At 41.9% G+C, this 24,442-nt stretch overlaps 2 protein-coding genes and 1 long non-coding RNA gene across 5 annotated transcripts in view; 1 reads left to right on the forward strand and 2 right to left on the reverse strand.

Moving 5' to 3' along the window:
* Positions 1-11,049, forward strand: part of igf2bp1 (insulin-like growth factor 2 mRNA binding protein 1) — a 68,720-nt gene extending 57,671 nt beyond the window's left edge. Inside the window, exons 11-15 of the mRNA XM_071474840.1 lie at positions 1,146-1,262; positions 1,777-1,851; positions 1,948-2,079; positions 2,199-2,312; positions 3,295-11,049. Of these exons, the coding sequence (XP_071330941.1) occupies positions 1,146-1,262; positions 1,777-1,851; positions 1,948-2,079; positions 2,199-2,312; positions 3,295-3,450 (594 nt within the window). The 3' untranslated portion in view covers positions 3,451-11,049. The remainder of the gene's footprint in view (positions 1-1,145; positions 1,263-1,776; positions 1,852-1,947; positions 2,080-2,198; positions 2,313-3,294) is intronic.
* LOC139618694 (uncharacterized) lies at positions 1,169-3,417 on the reverse strand. Its single transcript, XR_011689771.1, has 3 exons — positions 3,277-3,417; positions 2,026-2,256; positions 1,169-1,282 (listed from the first exon to the last, which is right to left on the reverse strand). It is a non-coding gene; the product is annotated as an uncharacterized lncRNA (long non-coding RNA).
* A 4,409-nt stretch (positions 11,050-15,458) lies between the features above and the next one.
* prr15la (proline rich 15 like a) lies at positions 15,459-24,185 on the reverse strand. 3 transcript variants are annotated; one of them, XM_071474845.1, is made up of 3 exons: positions 23,622-24,185; positions 17,415-17,526; positions 15,459-17,262 (listed from the first exon to the last, which is right to left on the reverse strand). In XM_071474845.1, the coding sequence occupies exon 3, from the start codon at positions 17,231-17,233 to the stop codon at positions 16,898-16,900; it is 336 nt and encodes a 111-aa protein (XP_071330946.1). In that variant the 5' UTR covers positions 17,234-17,262; positions 17,415-17,526; positions 23,622-24,185; the 3' UTR covers positions 15,459-16,897. The 3 variants fall into 3 exon arrangements, with proteins under 3 accessions (XP_071330946.1, XP_071330948.1, XP_071330945.1); XM_071474847.1 differs by lacking the exon at positions 17,415-17,526 and having other exon boundaries at positions 23,622-23,748; positions 23,833-24,183; XM_071474844.1 differs by lacking the exon at positions 17,415-17,526 and having other exon boundaries at positions 23,622-24,183.
* Positions 24,186-24,442: the final 257 nt, after the last annotated feature.

Below are 24,442 nucleotides of genomic sequence, written 5' to 3' on the forward strand. Positions count from 1 at the left end.
GTGGTGAACCCTCTGTATTGACTCTGGTGAAGTCTTCTCTTGATTGTTAACTTTGACACACATACACCTACCTCCTGGAGAGTGTTCTTGATCTGGCCAACTGTTGTGAAGAAGGTTTTTCTTCACCAGGGAAAGAATTCTTCAGTCATCCACCACAGTTGTTTTCCGTGGTTTTCTGGGTCTTTTGGTGTTGCTGAGCTCACCGGTGCGTTCTTTCTTTTTAAGAATGTTCCAAACAGTTGATTTGGCCACACCTAATGTTTTTGCTATCTCTCTGATGGGTTTGTTTTGATTTTTTAGCCTAATGATGGCTTGTTTCACTGATAGTGACATTTCTTTGGATCTCATATTGAGAGTTGACAGCAATAGATTCCAAATGCAAATAACACACTTGAAATGAACCCTAGACCTTTTATCTGCTCCTTGTAAATGGGATAATGAGGGAATAACACACACCTGGCCATGGAACAGCTTAGAAGCTAATTGTCCCATTACTTATGGTCCCTTAAAAAGTGGGAGGTAGATATACAAACTGTTGTAATTCCTACACCGTTCACCTGATTTGGATGTAAATACCATCAAATTAAACAAAGTCTGCAGTTAAAGCACATCTTGTTTGTTTAATTTCAAATCTATTGTGGTGGTGTTTAGAGCCAAAAAGATGAGAATTGTGTCGATGTCCCAATATTTATGGACCTGACTGTATATGAGTGCTCATTGGTCTGAACGTCAACATGTTGACAGGTGTGATCCCAGCTGAAGATGGGCTCTCATGTTTCCTGAAAAGCCAACACACAGAGAGAGACAAGATTTTCATCCTGTAGAAGCATCCTGGTGAACCAGAAACTGAATCACTATACTCTAGTATTCCTCATCTGAACCCATGTCTCCTCACACTGTAGAACAGAGGTAGTATCAGTATTGACACATCCTCCTTTAAGGAGTCACCATCTGTTTCCTGGAGCAGCACAATGGAAATTTTATTTTAGGTGGATTTTCTTTGTCCCCTTCTGGGTCACACCCCACGTTCAGAGAGTCACAGATCTTCATTCAGGACACAGTGGTTGTATTTTCTTAAATCCTGACTGAAGCATCAGACAGACTTTCAGACTGTGTAACAAAGTGTTTGCTTTGTGTGTCTTCAGGCTCCAGAGCAGGAGACGGTCCACGTCTACATCCCGGCACAGGCAGTGGGAGCCATCATTGGAAAGAAGGGACAGCACATCAAACAGTTGAGCCGCTTCGCCGGGGCCTCCATCAAGGTCTGTACTTTACCACCAGTCTGCATGTGGAGCAGGGGAACTACATGTTAGGTACAGTGTTAGGCACAGCTTTGAGACTACACACTGAACACACTGGACCAGACCTGCTGAGCTTGCTGAGGCTGCACAGAGCCTCTGCACACACATGAGCTGAAAATCACAACTGACCATTAACAAAGTGAAGGCAGTAAGAGACAGTCATCTGTGCAGTAACGTAAATACCACAGAAGGTTTCACGGCTGGTGTATTTATATGTTGTGAGTCAAACAAATCTTAGTAACACCTGGGACTCAGAGGCTTTGTATAAAAAAAGCTAAAAGTACCTGTACCTGTCAGTGCTGACTGCAGTGACTCCTCAGTGTTGTAAACTACAGTAACCTCACCTGTCTGTCAGTAAACTGAATGTGAGTTTTAATTTTAAAGTGACGTTAGAGCAGCAATAATATGTAGCATCATTACCCATCAGTATGAAAACACAGTGATGGAAATCTGCATCTCTCCTCTCCTCCTCCAGATCGCCCCAGCTGAAACTCCAGACTCTAAAATGAGGATGGTGATTGTGACAGGCCCCCCTGAGGCTCAGTTTAAGGTAAACACTAACAACATGTTGGCAGCTGATTAATGTTAATTACATTTGTCACGATGATAAAATGGATTGTGAGCCTCTTCCTCTCTCTCTCTCCAGGCTCAGGGCAGAATCTACGGCAAACTGAAGGAGGAGAACTTCTTCGGGCCAAAGGAGGAGGTCAAACTGGAGACTCACATAAAGATGGCCGCCGCCGCTGCAGGACGGGTCATTGGCAAAGGAGGGAAGACAGTAAGTGACCTGGACCTTCCGCTTCAGTCTCCTCTTCTTTCCCGGCGAATGTGGTTGCTGCAGTAAGAACTCGGTCCATGAAGTGCTTTTAACCATGTGACCAAACTGTGTGTGTACAGGTGAACGAGCTGCAGAACCTGACAGCAGCTGAGGTGGTGGTCCCCAGGGAGCAGACGCCTGATGAAAACGACCAGGTCATCGTCAAGATCAATGGACATTTCTACGCCAGCCAGGTACTCCTCCCACATGTTCCTCTTTTTACACGCACATGTCTCAGCTGACAGTCACTGCAGCCGCGTGGCTTCTGGTCTCTTCCACCCAAACTATGGACACATCAGCCCAACTTGGCACAGGTCAAAGTTACCAGTTCACTGTTAGGTTGACTGATTATTTCACTCATGATATGTCTTATACATATACATATACATATTATAATCATTATTGTATTCTGTCTTGTATTGGACATGTTAATAAGGTTAAAATCTCAACACCACACAACCAGCACTGATTTTAACATCCCAAATACAGCTAAAAACGAATTAATGTAAAACACATTAGGGATTTTTTCTGTACAGTAATGGTTCTGTTATTATGATAGTCACCCAACAGGCTCTAATACTATACTAACCTGGGCTAATTTGTAGCTATGGCTAGCCAACTAGCTAAAGAAAATGAAAACCAACCGTATGACAAATGTCCTCCTGTCGGCTTCCTCACGCATTTCTTTGTGAAACTTGGTACCTTTATTTCCTCGTCTACAAAACTGACCTGTGTTGTACCTCCAGGGCCAATCCTGGGCCCCATACTGTTTTCTATTTACATGCTTCCCATTGGTCACATACATAGGAGACATAAAGTATCAGTACATATTTACATACACATCTTCCTGTCAATCACCTGTGCTCCTAATTTCCTCCAACCTAAGCTTGAAGACATACATGCAATACATGATCATATATTATCAGATACACATGTAGTAGCAGTGGCTTATTTACACATAGTGACATAAATAGAGCTGTGTCTGTCAACCTGACAAATACAAGTCCAATACTGACTCTGTTTCATCTGTTGTCTTCTCCACAAACTTTGCCTTGTCTACTTTTTGCTGCTGGTGGAGATATTTTTACATCTATATCACTAATATTTTTATATTTTCACTCTGAAATCTTGATTAGCGCAGCCACAAACCGTTCTCACCTCTCCTCTGTTCTCCAGCTGGCTCAGAGGAAGATCCGGGACATCCTGACCCAGGTCAAACAGCCACAGAAAGGCGGGATGGGCATGAGCCCCGGCCCTCATCCCCAGGGCTTCACAGAGATGGGCAGTCCTACGCAGAGTCTGACTCAGGACCACCAGCCACGCAGGAAGTGAGGGTCTCCGCATCCTCCTCAAACGCTGTGGGGCACCCCTGCGTGACGGACAGACAGACAGACAGACACATGCACGGACGTATAGACAGACGGACGGATACAGGAGAGCGACACACGGACCCAGCGATAGACAGGGAGAGATATAAAGAGGGAGGGAGAACGCCCGATAGCCAGAGAGAAAGATAGGTGTTTAGAGAGAAGGAGAGATGAATAAAATCAAAAGATGAAATGAGTAACAAAAAAAGAGGATTAAGATTAAAAGAAACTCGAGAACAGAGACCAGATGCAGGCCAGAAGAGACACTGATTGAAGATGGGGGGATAAAGGAAAGGAGGGACGGAGAGAGGGAGGGGTGGTGTCCTCCTAGTGTGCCTTGGAAAGGGCTGCAGCCGGCTCCTCGTCTGTTCAGACTTTAACAGAGCCTGCATCAGACAGGTTTAAACAACACACGCGACATTACTCACCCTGTAAGGTGGAGCCTTACTGCTGTTGTTTACACCTGTCCACAGGGGTCCAGGTGTGCTGCAGAGGGCCGAGGCTGGCTCCACAGATGGGGTTTCCTCAGACACACTAGCAGGGGCCCCTTTGCCCCCCTGCTGCCTCCTACAGACCTCTCCAACCATCTGCAGTCAGTCCTATATTTTAAGGGTGGTTTTTTTAAACATAGAGATATATGTATAGAAATGTTTATTCAGAGCTATTATTGATAATATGCAGTGAGGCGGAGCCGGGAGAGGGAGCAGGGGAAACTGCTGCAGAGGCACAGAGGGATAGGTCACGGGTCTGGCACTAGCCCCACCCACCCCTAACCCCTGAGCCAATGAGAGTTCGGAAGAGGGGCCGCAGATGTTAACACTGCTCTTCAAAGACCTCTCTGAATAGCGGAGAGATTTAAAAAAAAAAAAGAGAGAGAAAAAAAGAGAAGAAAATATGAGGTTGTAAATATATAATCTTCATGTAAATGTTAAGAAATGCTGCGTCTGGCCGTCTTGCCTTTTTTTCAAAATGGGTCCTCCGTATGTTTCCCAGCCCCTCGTCTATTAAATGTAGCATAACGTAACCTACACCAGGGCCTGGGGCTGGGGAGGCGCCGAGCGCCCCCCTCCACATTCAGCTGTGTGGCGGAAGGCGCAGCAAGAGACAGTAAGGGGGAGCGGAGGTCGCAGCTGGTCCTGCAGTTCTATTGCAGCGGCTTAGCTCACACATGTGAAACCTCTAGAAAACAACAGTCTGAAAAACAGCCAGCAGCTATGCTAGCTGGCTAGCGGCCCGCACCTTAAATGGCATATTTTATATATATTATATATATATGATATGTGAGTTAGCCCGGCCCCTCGGGTGAATGTATTGAAGGCAGGGAGTCAGGTGTGAGGTTTCGCTACACCTGTATGAAAAAGTCCTGCAATGACAGACAGACAAGGTGCGTCTGAGACCTTCTGCTCATTGCCTTCTTCTAGCGCTGGATACTCAAGGCCAGTCTCGGGCAGGGTGGCATTCTCCTCAGAAGAGCTGGGGGGTCCTTAAGACTGTCCTGCACTGACGCCATCTTTGGCCTCCAATGCTTGCAGGACGTCTGAGGCTGGCCTTGGCCCGAGCGCCAGAACCAAAAAAAAAGGCGAAGTCTTCCAAAGCTCCTTGCCTTGAGCTCAGAGAAGGTAAAATCAGACCGAAGGGGAGCGGCTTCCTCGTTCTCTCTCCCAATCTGCCGAAGGCCTGTGGGCGGAGCCTCCAGACCCTGCCTGCGTATGATAATGAGGGGCGGGGTCTATACCTGGACGCTCTCGCCAAGATTAGAACAGATTAGAGAAGAAATGAAAAAGAAAAAAAACTACCTCAGGGTAAATTTACCTCAGTATTCCTAACTTTTTTTTGCTTGCTGGTGTTTTATATGAGAAGAAAAAAAGAAAAGAAGAGCTGATAGTCCTGAATATTCTTATTTTTTTAAGGAAAAAAGTATTTTTTTTTTAGGTATTGTCTTGTTGCTTTGGTTATTTTTTTCTGTTTTTTTTGTTTGTTTGTTTTTTTGGTGTGATGATGGTTGAATGAGCTCAGGATAATGAAGAGGCAGTGTTGTTTTTCAAAAGCAGAAGGAGATGAAGTGCTGAGAGGAAATGGTCGAGTGCCATTTTGCCTTTTTTAGGTGACAAACACGTCTTCTGTCTTCCTGAAGTGTGATTGGAGCAGCCAGTTGGCCAATGGGGAGTGGTATTAACTCGAGAGGGGGTCCTAAAGTGCACACGGTGACTGAACATGCCACTGGGGTCTCTTTTTACAGAGCTACCGTCATCATGGGGGGAGGGTGTTATTAACGATTTAGACCATCCAGAATGACTGGCACATTCAGACAACCTCATCCTCAGGCCGCGTCACGTCACTGCGAGTCCCTTTTTCTCGTGGCTGCTGGTCCACCCTGAAGGACCCTCCTCTCCTGCCTTATTGTGTGGACATCATCATGACGCTCCAAACATTATGATAGGGCTTTAAGTGTTCAAAAATAACAACAAGAGGTGATTCACCCTCACACAGGACACGTGAAAGTGAGCTTTCAAGCCAAATTCCACCTTGTCTTTTTTTTACCTTTCTCACCTGGAGGTTGGGAACTTGTCAGATCAGAGTTGTGTTGAACGCAGCAGCAGCAGCAGCAGCAGCAGCAGCAGCAGCAGCAGCAGCAGCAGTAGTAGTGATCCATCTACAACATAACTGTACATGGAAACAAGAGGGGGCTTTCTACCTGCACACCTCTACCTACACACACACGCCTGAACTCGCTTCTCTGAATGTGAATATTTATAACCTGTGCACTGACCATGACACCTCAGATGCTCCCTTTTGGCTTACATGTGTGCATTGTGTGTATGAGTGTATGTATGTGTGTGTGTGTGTGTGTGAAAGTGAATGAAGGTGTGTGTGTGTGTGTGTGTGTGTGTGTGTGTGTGTGTGTGTGTGTGTGTGTGTGTGTGTGTGTGTGTGTGTGTGTGTGTTCGTTCACTGGTTTTAAATGTTCATTTTTTTGTCAGGGGATGTGGTGAAACTTATAAAAAAGCAGAAAAAAGTAGGACGAGAACCTATGGCCCTCCGTCTGTGTTCCACCTGACGGAGAAATCCAAGAACCTTTTAAAAAAATGGGAGCAAAAGAAAAAAAAAAAAAGCAAGAGAGTTTAAAAACAACAAGAACTCAGCTGAATAATAGATTAAAACCTGTACATAAAATATTAGAAAAAAGATGATCACGATACTTTTGTATTTTTGGAGAAAAAAAGCGTGAAAATGGGAAAAGCCGTTGAATGAGGACAGATTGCGCCAAGTCACTGAAGGACACTGCCAGATAACTCACTATCTTTTAATTGTCTTACCTGCGCTCGGCGACACACGCCGTCAACCTTCATCGGCTGCCCCACCAGCTCTCCATTACACAGGGAGAAGTCTATTCTATTGTGTCTATGCTTCCATTTTTGTCCAGAGGCGGTAACTTCACAGCTCAACATGTTTTGTCCTGTGTCAAGTTTCCACCTCTTTACCAAACCATAGAGCTCTGTTCATGACCACCAAGACATTTAGGATTCGTTATTCAGCCCGCAGACATTGGGATCGGTTAGAATTCATGTGTTTTTATTTTCTTCTTGGTTTTATTTGGTTTTGACAAATACAGCAAGCTTTATTTGGACGTGACATCTGGGGAGGTACTGTTGCACTAATTGATGAAACATGTCGACAACGTCAAACTATCAAAACTATGGTGGCCCTGAGAGCCCAACGCACTGCAGCTTAGGAAAACAAATGCAAATGGACAAAACACAAATGAATTCAGAAATCATCAGTTTGAGCTGCAAATTCTCACAACAGAAGTGTTTCAAGGGGACGCAAAAAGTGATGAACATGGCTGGGACGCACTTGCATGGACATCTTATAATACATGCATTTTAATACATGCACACTTGTGCAGTACTTTTCTTCAAAAAGTCGCAGCCTGGTCCATCACTTTTTAGCGTCCCCTGGAAACACTTCTGTTGTGTTGTGAGTATTTGCAGCTCATGTGATGTAGATGAAGGTATTTTCTGAATTTGTTTGTGTTTTGTCTATTTGCACGTGTTTTTTTTACACTGCCGTGTGTTGAGCCCTCAGGGCCACCGTACGAAACGACTTGAGAATCTCCTGTAACACCTGACGTAGTTCTTTAAAGAAAAAAAGGTGGAGGAGAAGAAAGGATGGGAGTATGAGGAGGAGGAGGGAGGGGATTTGGTCAAAGATATGGGACAGGATGTAGAGAGAAATCTCTCCCTCCCAGTTCTATGAACAACTAAACTCCACCATCTTCTTCTTCTCTTATCTTCTGTACTCTAGGAGAAGAGTGAGATGTTTGTATTTACTTTTACTACAGAAAAAAAAAAAGATCATTTCATTTTTGGAGCGGGCAGGAACGTCAGGGTCCCTCGCCCTCTCTTGCGCTGGTCTCCACCGTGTTCGTTTCGCTCACTTCTGTTCAAAAGACCTTTTCGATTTCTTACTTTAACCACCTTTTTTTCCCTTCCTATTGTTCTGACTCTCTTTTTGGAAAAATGAAAAATAGTTGGATTTGATAATGTTTTGTTCTTTTTGTTTTTTTGAATGCACAAATAACAACAAACAGTTACTAAATACGATGAGCTACTAACATGTGGTACGTGACAGTAACTGTGCCAAACACAGGGAGAGGGCTCAGTCCAAAATGCAGTATGGAGCCATTCTGAGCAAAGAACTTGCAAAACTGAACCTATAGTCTTAAGAAAACTTCAGTCGTTACTCGGAATGAAAGTTACTCCATTCAGATGGTGGTATCTCATCTTGGAGCTGAACTCTCATCTTGTTTTTGTATGTACAGTAGAGACAGTAGAGAGAAAACATTGTAGGGTTGCTGTGTCTCTGCACAGGGAAACACACACACACACACACACACACACACACACACACACACACACACACACACACACACACACACACACAGACCGTGCTACCTGTGGCTCACATCAATCTTAGCCTGCAGCCTGACAGGGACAGAAATCAGACCTAGATCATTTCTGGGGCCCCCAAATTGAATACTGTCCCTTTTTTTTTTTTTTTTTTTTTTTTTTTTTTTAAATTCAAGTTGAGTCATATATTGATAACATTGTATCAGATAATGGAGAGTTTGGAGTGTGAGGTGCCACACAGTGTAAAATATATAAATGCCACACGCTAAAATCTAAGCGTCAACTTATTCGAAGACTGTTTTACCCCATGTTGTTGTGATGTTACTGCTGACCATCTTCTAAATCATATCATGCATCAGATATATGAACCAAACCCACCATCACATTTAGATTTGTGAACGTTTATCTGTTCTGTTATTTCACTATGGTATGAAAATCAAGCAGACTTGAAACCTGCTAGAGTAAGATGATGGATCACAGCGAACACGGCCCAACCATGACTATGAAGGGTGGAGATGATATTCTCTGGTGACTGTGGGCGTATCACTCCCTTCACATTGCCCACAGTCGTAGCAGCTTTAACTCTCTGCAGCCAGATGGCCATAGTGTAATGAAATGCATGGGAAGAAGTGGAGGAGCTCACGACCCTAAAATACGGCGGCATGCTTTAGAACATGATCAGCATCAGTGTGAAGTTCATGCTGTGAACAGGCAAAAATCCCACTGGTTTTGTCCTTTTATGTAAAGATCGGACTCTTGGAAATTCACTTTGTTTGTGGCAGCAGAGCCCAGCTTTGCTCTGTGGACCTCACAGCATGTAGCTCAGCCCTGACGACGACAGACAGAAAAAAACAGTCTCCAAGCTCTAGTGAAGACATGGTTTGCCACAAAACAGTGCAAACTCCCCCACATCATGTAACACCCCCCCACCCCCCGCCCACCCCACCCCGTCCCTCAGAAGAAACAGGCTCAGATTCTCGATGAGAGAGGAGACCCGGTGGAGGGACATGCTACCGAGACGAAACAAAAAAAAACCTCTTGACACATAACTTGGAACGCTACCTCAGAACAAAAGCAAACTCAGCTAGAAGATTGTTTCTTTTATTTTCTTTTATGACAAACAGACAAGAGCAAACAGTCAGTCGGTCGGTCGGTCAGTCGGACAGACATGCAGACAGAAAGGACGGACAGTCACAGTTTTTTTTCTTTTTCCACTCTTTAATTTATTTTTCGGTATTTGAAATTTAACTTCTCCAACTTAGAGATGGGACTGTAAAAATAAATGAGTAAATTAATTAAAACAACAAAAAAGATAAAAAACAAAAAAACAAACAAACAAACAAAAAAAACCCCAATATGGATACATTATGGTGCAGGGTGGCAAGGGCAGCTGGGATGAGGACTTTGTTCACTTGTGGGGGGAGGATTTTTCAGTAACCTGATTGGTCCAGATGTGGGCCAATCGTAACGAGGCGTTGACAGTGTCTACTTTACAAAGTTACTGTTAAAGGCTGATCCTAGTCAGTAACCTCACTTTGTATTAGAACATAATGCCACAGTTTTTTGACCTGCCTCCGACTGCTAACATTACCCACAATCATCTGTCAGCTCCGTCCTGCAGCTCCACCTCCCCATCCCTGTGATTCCACCCTCTGAATCAAGGGGCACGACACCTGTAACCATGTAGGCCTAATTGTTTTGTTGATCTACCTCTTAGGAAAAAAAATAGGTAAATGGTAATTTTTTTTTTTTTTTGAAAAAGGACACAAAAATATTAAAAAAGAAAAAAAAAAAAGTTGCTCGAAAGAAACATAGGTAAATGAATAACTGGGTAGCGGCATCTCCATATACTGTAGTGGATAGTCTATTAAAGGAAAAATCTTTTACTTCTTCCAAAGATGATTTTGTTTTCTTTCTCCATTCTTGTTTTTGAAAGGATTATGAAATGGAATAATAAACTGATAGGAGGAGGCAAAAGCTTACATCTGTTTTTAATTTTCTTCTTAAAAACCCAACATAAATGAGATTTCTTTATCCAATTTGCATTTTCTTTACATTTCATTAAACTTACACTTTTTTTTAAATTTCAAAAATATACTTCATGTTTTATTTTTAGTTGATTTCTAATTTTTCTCTCTTTTTTTATGACAGCAGATTGTATCTCTTGTGTTTGGGTGCATTTAGCATTTTCTTTCTCTCTGTGAAAAGCCTACAGTTAGAGCGCCCTGCGAGGACCTTCTACACTGATCAATGATCTATTTTCACTTCTGATGAGTTGTTTGAAAAAGCAAAAGGACCTGTTGTTTTAGCTGACTGTGTGGCTGCAGGCGGGAGGAGGGAGGCCCTGGGACATTTCTGTCTATCTCACGCTGGATTCAAACAGTTTTATCTGATCTGGCCTTTAACACTGAAAATGAAAGATCTCCATCATGTGCAGCCACGTTAAAACTCTTACTGTCCCAGCGATGCAGAAGCATGTGAGAGCGGTTGGGTCTCCCTCCTTCCACCAGATGGCGCCTTTGGTCTTCACTGTATGTGGACTTTCACCCTCCGCCTGCCTGATTCCTTTAGTCCTCATCAACACTTGTTTTAAACTCCTTGTAAACAAAACAGAGCATAGATATGAATGTGTTATTAAAAGATGAGAAAACGGACCTTCTGGACTCCTTTCCTTTGTCTTTCACTGATGCAACCCTCCTCATGAGCCCTGATTCAAGATGCCTCATTGGCCCCAACCAGAAAAGGCGCAACTTTTAAAAGTCTGTCAGCGAAGTCCAGTTCTCCCCTTACACTGTTAAAAAAAACTGCAGTACAGAGCAGATACTGAGAGGAGACCACAGACAGACTGTAGAGGCACACGGCTGGGGACTGACTCACATGACCTGTAGTTCTTCCACTTGCCATTTGCTCTCACAGCTGTGTAGGAATCATGTATGAAACATTATACATGATCCACACCAGGACAAATCATACTTGGGATACAAATAATACTGTGTGCGTGCAGGTGTGTGTTCAACTCCAGTTGTGTTGTCAGTGAGTCAGTGGGTTTAGCAAAGGAGACTCTATAATATACCCAGGCATTTTGACATAGGCAGCCTGTCGTCTGTAAATCCAGATGTTTGCTCCTGGAAGGACAGCTGTCACGATGTGCTACATTACAACACTGACAGCTCTGAGAGAAAATGAGCCACAGAATATATAAAAACAGTGGTTTGATTCAGTTTCAGATGCGTAATACCAGTAGTGATATTAAGCAGGTGAACACACCTCTCCTGTGTTGCTGTCATAGCTTTTTGTTAATGCTGAGGTTAATGTGTGTCTGTCCAGACTTTCCTGCAGCAGCAGATTTACACTGACATCCTGGCTCTTGTTGCAGGCACTGTTTTGTGTATAATTTGTATAAGTTGTGTTTTGTTAATGTTAATAAAGCTGCAGTCACTACAGATGGATAATACACTGCAAGTGTATTTACTATTAGTCATATTTGTGACTTACCAAACATGTAAATTAACAACATATTCTCATATTAATAATATACACAATCCAGTTGCGATTACGTCTCCTACAAGACGTATTTGCAGTTTAATTGTAGCTGTTGCATCCACTCCTCTCTATAACTATCATATTAAACAGAAGAGACACGCTGCCTTTAATTTGCAACATATTATTTTGAACAATACGACACATAAAAACGGCACTGACAAAAATATTGGGACCTAATATTTTGTAGCATACCTTTTTGAGGGAATCCCTGGAAACTGCTGCAGCTCCACAGGTTTGACTGGTGCCTTCTGCAAACTGTAGGTTTCAGCTCTGTCCATAGATGCTCTGTTGGGTTGAGGTCAGGCTGTTTGAGAACAGTACCAATATTTTCTTCTTCTCCATTCTTGGCTGCTTTTCTGTTTTGGGTCATTGTTATGTCCTGTCAAGGGGTCGCTGAGACACAAGCCCCAATCGCCATGGAGTATTAGTGGATGTTCACTGGTTTATTTATCTACAAAGTGCTTTCCAAAAAACTGAGACTGTATTCCAGCTTCAGAGTGGACAAAGGCAAAAATAACAAAAATCTATCTCAAAACAACAACAAAAAAAAAAACATTATCTACCCAAATATAACAAAACAACTATTACAACAACTAACCTCCCTAACTAATAAAAAGACTAGAAAAGATGGTCAAAAGAAAATGGCAGTTCACCCCTACTAACGTGGCTCAGATGCAGACAGTGGTGTGGCTGGTCGGGGCAGGAGGTAGATGAGTTTTGTCCCGTGCAGCCCTGACATGCCATCTTGGTTCCTTACATTTGGATGACATCTGAAAGGAGCCAATCAGCTGTAAGAGTCAATGCTGTCCACCAATCAGCGGCTCATCCTGGCACACACCTGTTTGCACACATACACTCATTCACATGTCATCCTAACTTAAAGGCCACAGGAAAAAAAACCTACACAACCAAAAAACAAAACAAAACTATATGACAGTCATTCTCACTCTGACCTGTGACTGAAACAGACTCTAGAACCGACTATGTTCTTTTCTTCCTTATCTCCTCAGACAACTCTCTGCTTTTCTTTCTCTCTTCCGTTTTCAATGTGGTGCACACAATGATATCAAACAGCACAATGAATGCTTTTCTTCCCTTAAAGAGACTGAATGACTGATTATAAGATTGAAAACACCTGTGATACTAAGTTCAATTCAATTCAATTTTCAATTCAATTTTATTTGTATAGCGCCAAATCATAATATACATTATCTCAAGGCACTTAACAGAGTAAGGTCAAGACCTTACTTTGTTAAAGAGAAAAACCCAACAGTTCCCACAAAGAGCAAGCACTTGGCGACCGGGGGAAGGAAAAACTCCCTTTTAACAGGAAGAAACCTCCAACAGAACCGGGCTCAGGGTGGGCGGCCGTCTGCCTTGACCGGTTGGGTTTAGGAGGAGAAAAGCGGGGGTGGGGGGAGAAGAGAGGAGAAAAGAAGACAATAGTCTGGTTAAAATATCCCTACAATCCATTTATTTATCACCACCTCTGAGAGGAACCAATCATTGGATCCAGGACATTTTAGAAGATCTTTGCAGAATAAGCATATGTTTTTATTATAATCTGACTACATAGAATTTACAGTGCTCATCCATCCATCCATCCATCCATCCATCCATCCAGCCATCCATCCATCCAGCCATCCATCCATCCAGCCATCCCAAACATCTTGGACCTAATTGCAACATAGTCCAGCAACATTTTCCAACAGGATGTTGGTTCTCTGCTGGAAGACGGTGGATTGCTCTCTTTGGGTTGAAATGGAGTGTCTGCCCTTAGTGAAAGTATCTGGGGGTCTTGTTCATGAGTGAGGGTAGGATTGAGTGGGAGATCGATACAGACGGGTTGGTACAGCATCAGCAGTAAAGTGGGCATTGTACCTACAGACTGTACATAAAGATGGACGTAGCCGCCATGACGTCACCCACAGGTTGCTGAAGAGCAGTTTTGAAGCTCAGCTGCTGAACCAGCTCTTTTTCCTCAGGAAGCTCAGGTCCTTTGACGTCTGCAGTGAAAAGCTACACATTTTATCAGCCAGTGGTGGACAGTATCCTTTAATATGCTGCGGTCTGCTGGGGCCACAGCAGGTCAGACAAGAACACAAGACGACTGGACAAGCTGGTTAAAAAGGTCTGGGACTGGCAGGAGTCTGGACTCACTCAGGACTGTTGTGGAGAGATGTATGCACTGTAAGATCCAGGCCATCTTGGATAATATGAACCACCCTCTCACAACATCTAACTTCTAACTTCTACCTATCTATCTACTCTTTACCACTGCTTTGAGCAGAAAAGCATAATAATGGACAACATGTTGAACCTTGAGGTGGATGGACTACAACAGCAGAAGACCACATTAGTATCTAGGTTCTGAGCACAACAATCCTTATTCAGATATCTACTATATGTAGTTTTGGCTCTGATGACTAGGGGGCATCATTGTACCAAACGGTTTGGTGCCGAGGTTCAGGAATCTGTTTTCTACATGGAGTAAAGCCTCCTCTTGTGGTTTGAAGTACTTGGTTTTACTATTAACAGCAGACATATATTTTATTTATACAACAATAAATTTACAAAAAAATATCAAACTGAGCACATGTTTACATTTATCATAATAGTAATAATAATAATAATAAAGCAGATTGGTCCTGGGCCTTGGGGCCCTGACTGTCTGGAACAGATAAGAGACCTCTGCCTGATGATCTCAAAGTTCCAGCATGTATAGGGGACAAAAATGTCATATAGGAGGAAGAGAGGCCGTGAAGAGCATTAAAAGTAATCAGTACGAATCAATCAGTTCTAAAGCATACTGGGAGCCAGTGATCACATCACAGCAGTGATGTGATCATATCTCTTGGTTGTGTTGAAAAGCCGGGCAGCTGAGTAGGTTTTTGGTTCAAGTAAAATGTCTGTAACAATAGATGGGATGAGACGAAGATGTTTAGTGTTGTCTGTGTCTTTAAAAGTTTAAATAGAATGTATTTTTGAAATATTTCTAGGATGATAAAAACATGATTGCACAAGCTTTGTGTGTTGTGCTGCTCAAAACTTTAAGTACTATCAAACCTGACCCCAGGACTGACAGGCTCAATATGTTCCACTAGGGAACCAGCAGATGGCAGGATTTGCTTTGCCATGTCCAGGGACCCAGATATCAGGATCTCTGTTTCCTTTAAATTCAGATGAGGAACATTTTTCCACATCGAGTTCTTAAACAAGTGCGTTATATGTATCAGGTTAGATGTTTTATAATACATCCATGCAAGTGTTTCCCAGCCAGGTTCATCAGTTTTAGTTTCATCTGTGCTACTTGCAGCATGTTTCTTTTTTTGGTTGTTAGGTTTATTTGCAGCATGTGTCCTCATATGGATAAAGGTATTTTCTGAATTTGCTTGTGTATTCTTAAGTTACAATTCGACTGATATAGGCACCGCCCATTTGTGGCTAAAACATTTAAACTCATCTTTTTTATCTACTGGCACATATTTTATTCAGTATTCACAAAATTTGGAACAAACCATGTTTGGATGACCCCGAACAAAACTTCAGAGTTTTTATTGTTTGTCTGTTACTGGTTATCAAAACTTTGAAGGTGTGGCCTGATGCACCTTAACAGACTCTTCAACACAGAATTTGACTGCAAACAACTTGGACATACAGCCACTGTGAACAGGTGCTTAATATTTTATGCAATTCCTGAAAAAAAAAGCAAAATATGTTTTGACAATTTACAGAACAGATTCATGTACACATCAATCACCAGAAGCAACAGCAACAGATGCAGCAATCAAAACTTTTCTTCATAAAAAGCAAATCTGCTAGTTTGATTTCAAAAACCATAATTGCACATTTATCAGAGATATCATCAACCAACATGACTTGTTAAAGTTAAGTAATAACAAACATATACCTGAACCTCATTATTAAATACCAATCGAGAGCCCAAAGACGTCACCTCCAGCCTTTACAAATGTTCAGCTTTATGAATGTTTGCTCATTTTGACATCTACAGGTTGATTGTTGCCCGTGTTTTTGTCTTTTTTTTTTTTTTGGATCCTGACCCTGAGGTTAAGACACTGTTTAGTGTCACTGGAGCTCTGCAGGCCCAGTCACAGTGGCTGTTTGACAGCTTGAGTAAAGTGCAGTAAAACTGATCCACGCTATGACAGGGCGGGTTGGTCTACTTGTTAAATAACCCATCCAGTAAATAAAGGGTCACAGGTTTGATCCCAGTGCAGGTAGACAATATAACATTTTTTTTTACAGGAAAGGCTGAAGGATCAACCCCTGCTGTTGTCTTATTATCAGGAATAAGTGTCTGAAGCAGGAACCACCACAGCTGCTGAAGATGCAGCTCCTGAGCGAGCTGAAGTCATGATGTCAGATCAGGGCTAACGTCTGCCATGCTTGCTTCTATAACTCAAAGCATTTCTTTCTTTGGTCTATCTTAAAAAAATGAAGCATGTTCCTGAGGTTCATGTTCCATATTCTAAGATAAATCAGCTCCACTGCAGCATCTGCATTTATAAATTTAAGCCTTCATGATTTTTACAGAGTTGAGCAATGATGACTTTCTGAACAGAGAAAAAACTACAGCTCAAAACTAGACTTGCTTCTTACAGTTAAGCCTGCAAATGTCTGTGGCTTATGGGAAATGTTGTCCATTGAAGGCAGGAAACTACTACTTTTATGTTGATATGAAGTGAGACACACAACACAGTGTTGAGAAAGGCAGTTAAAAATGTCACTGGGATTTTAAATTGGGTTTTTTTAATTTCTAGAACAAAGTTCAGTTTCACTCTGTCTCTCTATAGAGCTATAAACCAGGCACATGATCACACTCATCCTGAGCTTCTTAGTAACAATTTTGAAAATGTTTAAAAAAGGTTTTATGGCTCTATAAAGTCATAGAGCCATAAACAGTTTTTATGTTACTATGTCTTTGTGTGCCCTGTCACTTCAGCCCTCAGGACCTCCTGGAAACATCTCTGGGCTCTCAGCCAGCGTGGCTCTCATTTTCTTCTTTTCCTTAAACCTTCCAGAGTGGGACACCTTGACATGGCGCCCCTTGCTGGCAGTTGTTTTATCCACGATCCTCTCCAGTCGGGCGTCCAGCTGGGAGTTGTTCATGGCGACCTCTGCATGGGCGCTGGCTGTGGTTGCTGCCCCCGACCCAGGCTGGCCAGTAGTGGCATTGGGACCAACATCTGCAGGGATTTCATACAGAACCTTGGGCTGGGATTTTTTTCTCTTCAGGAACGTGAGCTTCCACCAGCCTGAAGATGGCTCTGCCATGATGGATGAATGCTGGGATAGACAGAGGCCTGAGGAGAGGATAAAAAGAGGGATAGAATAAAAAAAAGAAGTCAAAGATTTAATTAAATTGCTGGAATAAAACAAGTGTAATCTTCCACACACAGAAACTACATCCATATGGATCCACTGTATTCAAATAGACATCCAAACATGTGAACACCTGAACCCTGTGATTACTGCATCATTGTTGGACATCTCACTCCAAAACCAGGGGCATCAATCTGCTGCTCTAACAGCCCCCACTCTTCTGGTCTCAGTCTTTCGGCCAGAACCTGACTCAGACACAAGAGCATGAGTGAGGTCCAGCACTGATGTTGGGTGGTAAGGCCTGGCTTATAGTCAATTAATCAATCAATTGATCAAATTTTATTTGTAAAGCACTTTTCATACATGTGTTGCAGTTCAAGTGCTGCACCAATGGCTGATGAGCTAAAAAGAAAAGGACAGATCAAACAAGAAAGCTGAAAATGTGATTTGATAAAATAGATTAAAAAAGCTATAACAGCAAAAAAACAAACAAACAAAAATACAAAAATACAATACAATTTACAATGTCATTACAATAAAATAAGTAGAACACTGTAATGTAGTGCACTGTTGCATTAAGTCTAATGTATTTTCTGGTAAGAAATTTTTTTATTATACAACATGTACTGTACACTGGCAACCTGCAGCCATTGTCATTTTTTAAACAAAGACATCATGAACGTCTTGTCTGTTTTTGCTTGCTGTAGATTTGTTCACAGCAGCCACTACAGTGACAGAGAGCAACGATGGCAACATGAGTATGTGGACATTAGTTGTTACAGTGTTTGATGGCACAGGGTTTGGCATTTGGCTGTTTGGGACTGCGCTGAGCCATTATGATTTCACCTGGTGCCACTGGTTACAGATTGTAAACATTATACTTGTTAAAGGTCCCATATTATATAAAGGTAGATGTCCATGTGTTTTTGATTATAAAGCAGGTCTAGGTTCTATATTAACACTGTGAAAGTATCAAAGCCTCAGTCCACAGAGAAATGCACACAGCCTGTATTCAGAAATTGAGCCTTAAAACCAGCCGTCAGGACTTCTGGAACTTTGTGATGTCACAACAAAATAGTCAATGCTCTCAGCCACGCCCCTAGCCCCGCCCACCTGGACCCACCATCCAACCTTGCAGGATTTGGTTTACATGACATCTACTATATTTTCATTTGATTGAAGAGTCAGCCAATCAGAAGAGATGCTCCAGAGAGAAGCCTGCGAGAGGCTTTTGGTACTTAAAACCATGAATATATCTTCTTGGATATGGATATCAAAACGTTAAATAAAACACACAGTTTAACATATGGGACCTTTAAATATCAACATGTTAACATAACCATTATGAGCATGTTAGCATGCTGATGTTAGCATTTATCTCAAAGCACAGCTGTGTTTCAGCACAGCCTCACAGAGTAGCATGGCTGTTCTCTTCGACATGTTTTCTTGATGGAGCTGTTTCCCCTGTGTTCAGTGTTTATACAAAGCAAACCGCAACTTTATATTTTGCCTACATATATGATCTATGAAAGAAATAAGTGTATTTCTTAAAATTTTGAATTATTCCATTGATTGAAGCCAACTTATGTGCACGGGGGTGTCCACATTAGCATGAAGTCCATCACATGGATGTATGGTCACTACTAGACTATTAGCAGTATAAGTAAATAAAAATATGGAAATCAAGGATTAAAGAAACCTTAAATGAAAATATAGCAGAGAATATGAATAAGGAGTCAGGATTCAGTCATGTGACATCTGATTCTCATTGTGACTCCAAGTTTTCAAACACTCAACTGATAAAACAGAGAATTACACTGAATTACATTGTTTCAGTCCAAGTTTCAGTTTCTCCTCTGTCGGTCCCTTGTTTCACTCTTTTGGTCACCAACATATGGGGGATGTCTCTCTTTCTTTCCCCTCCTCTCTCTCTCTCTCTACGTTAGTAGGTTGGTTAATGAAATATAAACCTCAATAAAATTACATTTTTTCCGTTCCAGTTTGCAGCTGGTCAGGAGGAAGGTTGTGACGGGGGTCAGCTGATCCATACAGGTAGAGCTGTGTCACTGTGTTAGTCTGAATGGGGCCTGCACTGAGGCTCTCCTTTTGTCCATCATTTGTAAGTCACTTTGGACAAAAGCATCTGCCATATGAATAAAGGTAAATGTAAGACGTGGCCGTAGCTCTGTGGTTGATTGTTCCATTATTTGGGCGTTTTAAAGATTAACTTCTGATAACTCTGCCAGCTGCCAGTCAGACTGGCTACAGGCCAGCTCCTGATTGCCCTCTGGCCCCGGGGCAACTTTTTACAGCAGCTGAGCAAACAGAAACTAAATCACATTGTATTTTATTTCTTTTCTTCTCCCTCTCTCTCACTCTCACTCTCAGTTTCATGAAGACGTGATTCGCTCAGCTAACTGACTGTTGTCCTTTTGTCCCTTTTGATGTTGGTTCTATACTTTGAAGTGACGCCGAGTATTGACTTCATAGCTGCTCTGTGTTTTGAGTGCTTTGAATAGTGTTGTGGGAGGGACTGTAGGGGAGCAGCCAAATTTTATTGTTGTGCAGGAAAGAATCCAAATGGGGAAATGAAAAGAACATTTTGAAAGATTTCCAAGGTGTTCCTTATTTGGTGTTCAGTGAGCTTTGTGTACCTGCAGAGTCTGAATAAATTTCCAGCGGTGGCTGTGTGCTTTCATGAGTGTTTTATTATCATCATAAAAGTGTTTACTGAAGGAGAGAGTCTGACCAGGATGCATCGCTTTCAGAAGTTACTTCAGGTGACTGTGCAGCAGACAAACATCAGAGTTTGACTGTGTGAGAGGGATCTAGATTTAGTGCTGCAAGCAATGTGCTGCAGTGTATATTATTCATCTCTTATGGTCCTAACTGTTGCAGCTGGTGCAGGCTACTCATCTGTTTTTATTATTAACTGTAAGACTGAAAAATCTCATCAGCTACCTGACGGATCACCATGAAATTTGAACCTTCATGTTGCTCGGAGGATCAATCCTACTGACTTTGGCGATGCCCCGACTTTTCCTCTGGCACCACATTCAGGATTGTTTTGTTACTTAATTATCTTGCTTAGCTCCGTCTGACTGTGGAGTGATACAGTGAGCACTGTGATTGCGCTTGTGCGTAGTTATACAGTGGTTGAACGGTTCACAAACTGTAAAGGCCTGTTTGACAGTAAGATAAACCTGTGAAAATATAACCCACACTTCAACTAAACTGGTGCTACTGCTGCTCCTCCAAACCGGGAGCATGCTGATCTGAATCTCCTGCTAATACTACCACTGACCATAGATACCTCACACAACTCCACCTCAACTAACCTGAACTGTCACTTTAAGGTTGGTTTGTCGCCCATCTGTTGGAAATCACAAAGATATGCTTCAGATAACACGTTACAGTATTTATTATATTCTAGCAAAAACTGACGACACACATGATTTGCTCTCTGGTGCCTTTATAAGGCACCTGGTGCCACTGGTTAGAATCAAGATCAATGTCCTTTATGTCAATCTCAAAATACAACAGTCAATAGGACTGAGATCACAGTGAGGCCGTCTGAGCAGCTCACACATGATTATTACAGCAGCACAGTTACAGAGGCATAGATGATAAACCGTCATTCTTCACGCTGTTTTACTCTCACACCTGACACCAGGTGTTTACCTTGCAGGACAGACTCACCTGGAATTTTTATTTATCACATTATGTATCACATCTATATAATACTGGATGATAACTGACTGATTTCTCTGATCTTTCAAGGTTTCTGCAGCTCTATACACAATAGCTTATATGTCCATCTTTAGTTTCTATTTTTTATTATTTATATTCATTTTTATGCTTTAGTCTATGCAGTTATTGTACATCATTGTAATTACACTGTTTGTTACCTACCTTATTGTTTTTGTGATTTAAGTAAAGAGATATTTTATCTATCCATCTGACATTTTGATGATACTGTGATTTCGCTTATTAAATAGGTGTAAAAAATAGTGCATCTGTATTTTCCATGCCTATTGTGTCTAGATGTCTAAATGCAGTCCTATGTGTTCTGCATCAGATTGCTTATCAGTTAAACTTTAGTCTTAACTTTTACATTGTCATATTGCACCAGTCTGGGGATTTTATAAATACTTTTAGTAGCTCATGCAAGTGAACCAAACACCATGAAAACAGTGAAACATATGGTGTAAAACAGTAAACAGTCAATGCAGTTGGCTGGTTAGTGTGAGAAATTATCAGGAACCAAGGAGAACATTCTTGATTAAAAAGCCAAATGGGAAATGAGGTGGCTAGGAATTAGTAACTTTTAGTATTTTGTATTTCCTCATCATCCGTCCCCATGGGACGCTGCAGTGTTGGCAAATGCTCTGTTGTCTTGGAGAGAAACTGGATTGGCTGTTGATCAGAAACTGAGCGAGCCTGAAGCTGTAGAAAATACTGGCACCAGAGAGGAAGAGAGTCCAGACCACTTTGGTCTGCATCAGCGAAATAACATAGTACCAACAGAAACACAACCTTCAGCTTAAAATCCTATTACTTGTCTCTAAAGCACTAAATGGTCTTGGGCCCAAATTCATCTCCAATCTACGTGATCTGGGACAGGTTTACTGAGTGTTCCCACAGTCAGAGCCAAGCAAGGTGAAGCAGCTTTTGGCGTCTATGCTCCTCACCTGTAGAACGAGCTTCCTGAATGCCTGAGCTCTGCGGAAACAGTCAGCTTATTGAAATCATTGCTGCAGCTCACCAGTAAATCACAAACGTAACATCTTTTTAATCTGCATTCGCCTGTTTTTAAATTCTTTTATCACTGCAGCACTTCTTTTCAAGTGGTGTCTCCCGACTTTTGATGTGACCTATTCAAATATTTTTATTTGATTTATCCAAACTTGTTTTATTATTTTTAAATACCGTTTAAATGTCATCTCAATGTTGTTTTTTTAAATGTATTTCCTCTGTAAAGCACTTTGAATTGCTCTGTGTAAACTTTCCTTGCCTTGCCTGAAAACAAATCTATCACCGGATATTGTTTAATCACCTGACTCTGGATCAGTTACAGACACGCCTTATTGCCTCTTGAAAGTCCAAAATGCTACAAACATGTTCTCGAATCAGGGATTGTACATTAAGTGTGATGGTCCAGATTGCAGCAGCCAGTCTGGTCTTAAATCAGCCTAAAAGGGCTCATGTCACTCCACTACTCAGCAACCTTCTCGTTAACCTACTCATTGATCTACTCATTGACCGAGTCAAATACATTTATTTTCCTCTTTGTAGGAAGTGCTTCTTTAAAGTGACAATTCAGGTTATTTGACATGGGGTTATATGGCGTACTTCTCTGTAGTTAGTGTGCTACCTGCAGTAGATTCAGACCAGCTCCCAGTTTAGAGAAGCAGCAGGAGCTGAGTGATGAGCTGCTGTGGACGGGGTCAGCAGAACAAACTAATATCAGTCGAGGTGTTCATATATTTACATATATTTATATTTTTGAATATTTCCACCTCTTTATCTGTCATCAAACGGCCCTTTGCTTTGGAACTACTCTTTTTCAACTGTTGAACTACTGTATTACTACACACAAGTGCACTGTGCCACAGTGCGTAGTAATACAGTAGTTCAATGGTTCACACACTGTAGTTCTGAAGTAAAGGTCACCACAAAAACATGTTTTAGCCACTTAAAAACATGGTCGTGGAAAAAAAAACTAATATCAGTGTAGACCTCATTTATTTTCACAGCTTTACAGACCTTTACTTTGGAACTATGGTTGGTGAACCACTGTATTACTCCGCAGATGAGTTGTTTGAGTCACAGCGCTGGTGCGCCTGTGCATAGTAATACAGTAGGTCAGTGGTCGGAAAAGTGTAGTTCCAAAACAAAGGGTAACACACTGACTACAGATAAGTATGTCACACAACCCCACGTCAAATACCCTGAACTGTCACTTTAAGCAAAAGTATAGATTCATGAATGTAAAACTAGCCAATTACAAGAGAACAGCATTCAGACCCAAGTACAACGAAAGGTTCAAGCACAAGTGTTCTCAGCACAAAGCTCTTCAGATGCATTTTTTAGTAGATCTGCCTGGTATATTTTGAGCCAAATATCATATCATGAGCCAAAAAGGTTTAATCTTCAACAAAGCATTGTACTTCGTTTTATATGTTTTGTCATGTGAAATCTTAATCTGAGAAGTAACTATATCTGTCAAATACATACAGTGCAGTAAAATGTTGCACAGTTACATAGTAGCATAAAATGTAAATACTCAAATAAAGTACAAACCCCTCAGTACTTGAATACATGTACTTGCTGGACTCACCTGTTTGAAACAGATGTGTAGCCAGCTGTGGTTGAGCTCAGCAGGTTTCAGAGTTCAGTCTCTTGGCCACAAAAGCACATTGTGAACTTGCACTCAGTTTACTGTCCTGTTGGCCTCTGCTGCACTTCTGAAAATGCAAATGGGTTTGAGAGGTCTGTGCCAGTTAATAATGAGCCGTCACAGCAAAGTGTCAGGGAAACTGAAGTCTCACCCGACAGCTCTTAATCCCAGAAGAGAGGTCATAATCCATTTTCTTCATTCACAACTTCACTAAAACCAGAGGTCAAAGTGAAATTCCATCTGGTCTTCGCAAAGCGCGGGGAAGTGAGCACATTTGACGGAGAATGGACCAACAGACTTGTTACTGGAAACAGCAGATTGCTTGGTTTGTTGTCCACCCTGTTGCAGAATTACATGTCTGTTCTAAAAGTGGAAACGGCAACGAGCTGAGACGAGCTGCTGGTTGGCAGATGCACCATCTTTCTGTGTCATTTATTCTCATGCATCCTCGTGCTCCAAGCTTCCTGTCCACACTCACTCCTCTGTCTGTCCCCTCCTGTAGGTGCTGAGTTACAGGTGCTGTGGTTGGCCCCTCCCACTGACACACAAAAACACACACAAACACTCTAACCCTAACCCTACTGTGCTTGTGAGGACCTTGGTTGGACTGAATAATATCGACTACAGTCCACTTCCTGACCTTAAAATGACCTTGATCTCAACCCGACTCCCACCCACACTTACATATAAACTGTGGCTGCTCCATTCAAATAATCACAGGCTGCATATCAAACATTAATAGTAGCTACAGCATAACATCT

The sequence above is a fragment of the Trachinotus anak genome, unplaced genomic scaffold, assembly GCF_046630095.1.
Source record: "Trachinotus anak isolate AG129_WGS33_773 ecotype Australia unplaced genomic scaffold, CSIRO_AGI_Tana_v1 ptg000003l, whole genome shotgun sequence".
Lineage (NCBI taxonomy): Eukaryota > Metazoa > Chordata > Actinopteri > Carangiformes > Carangidae > Trachinotus > Trachinotus anak.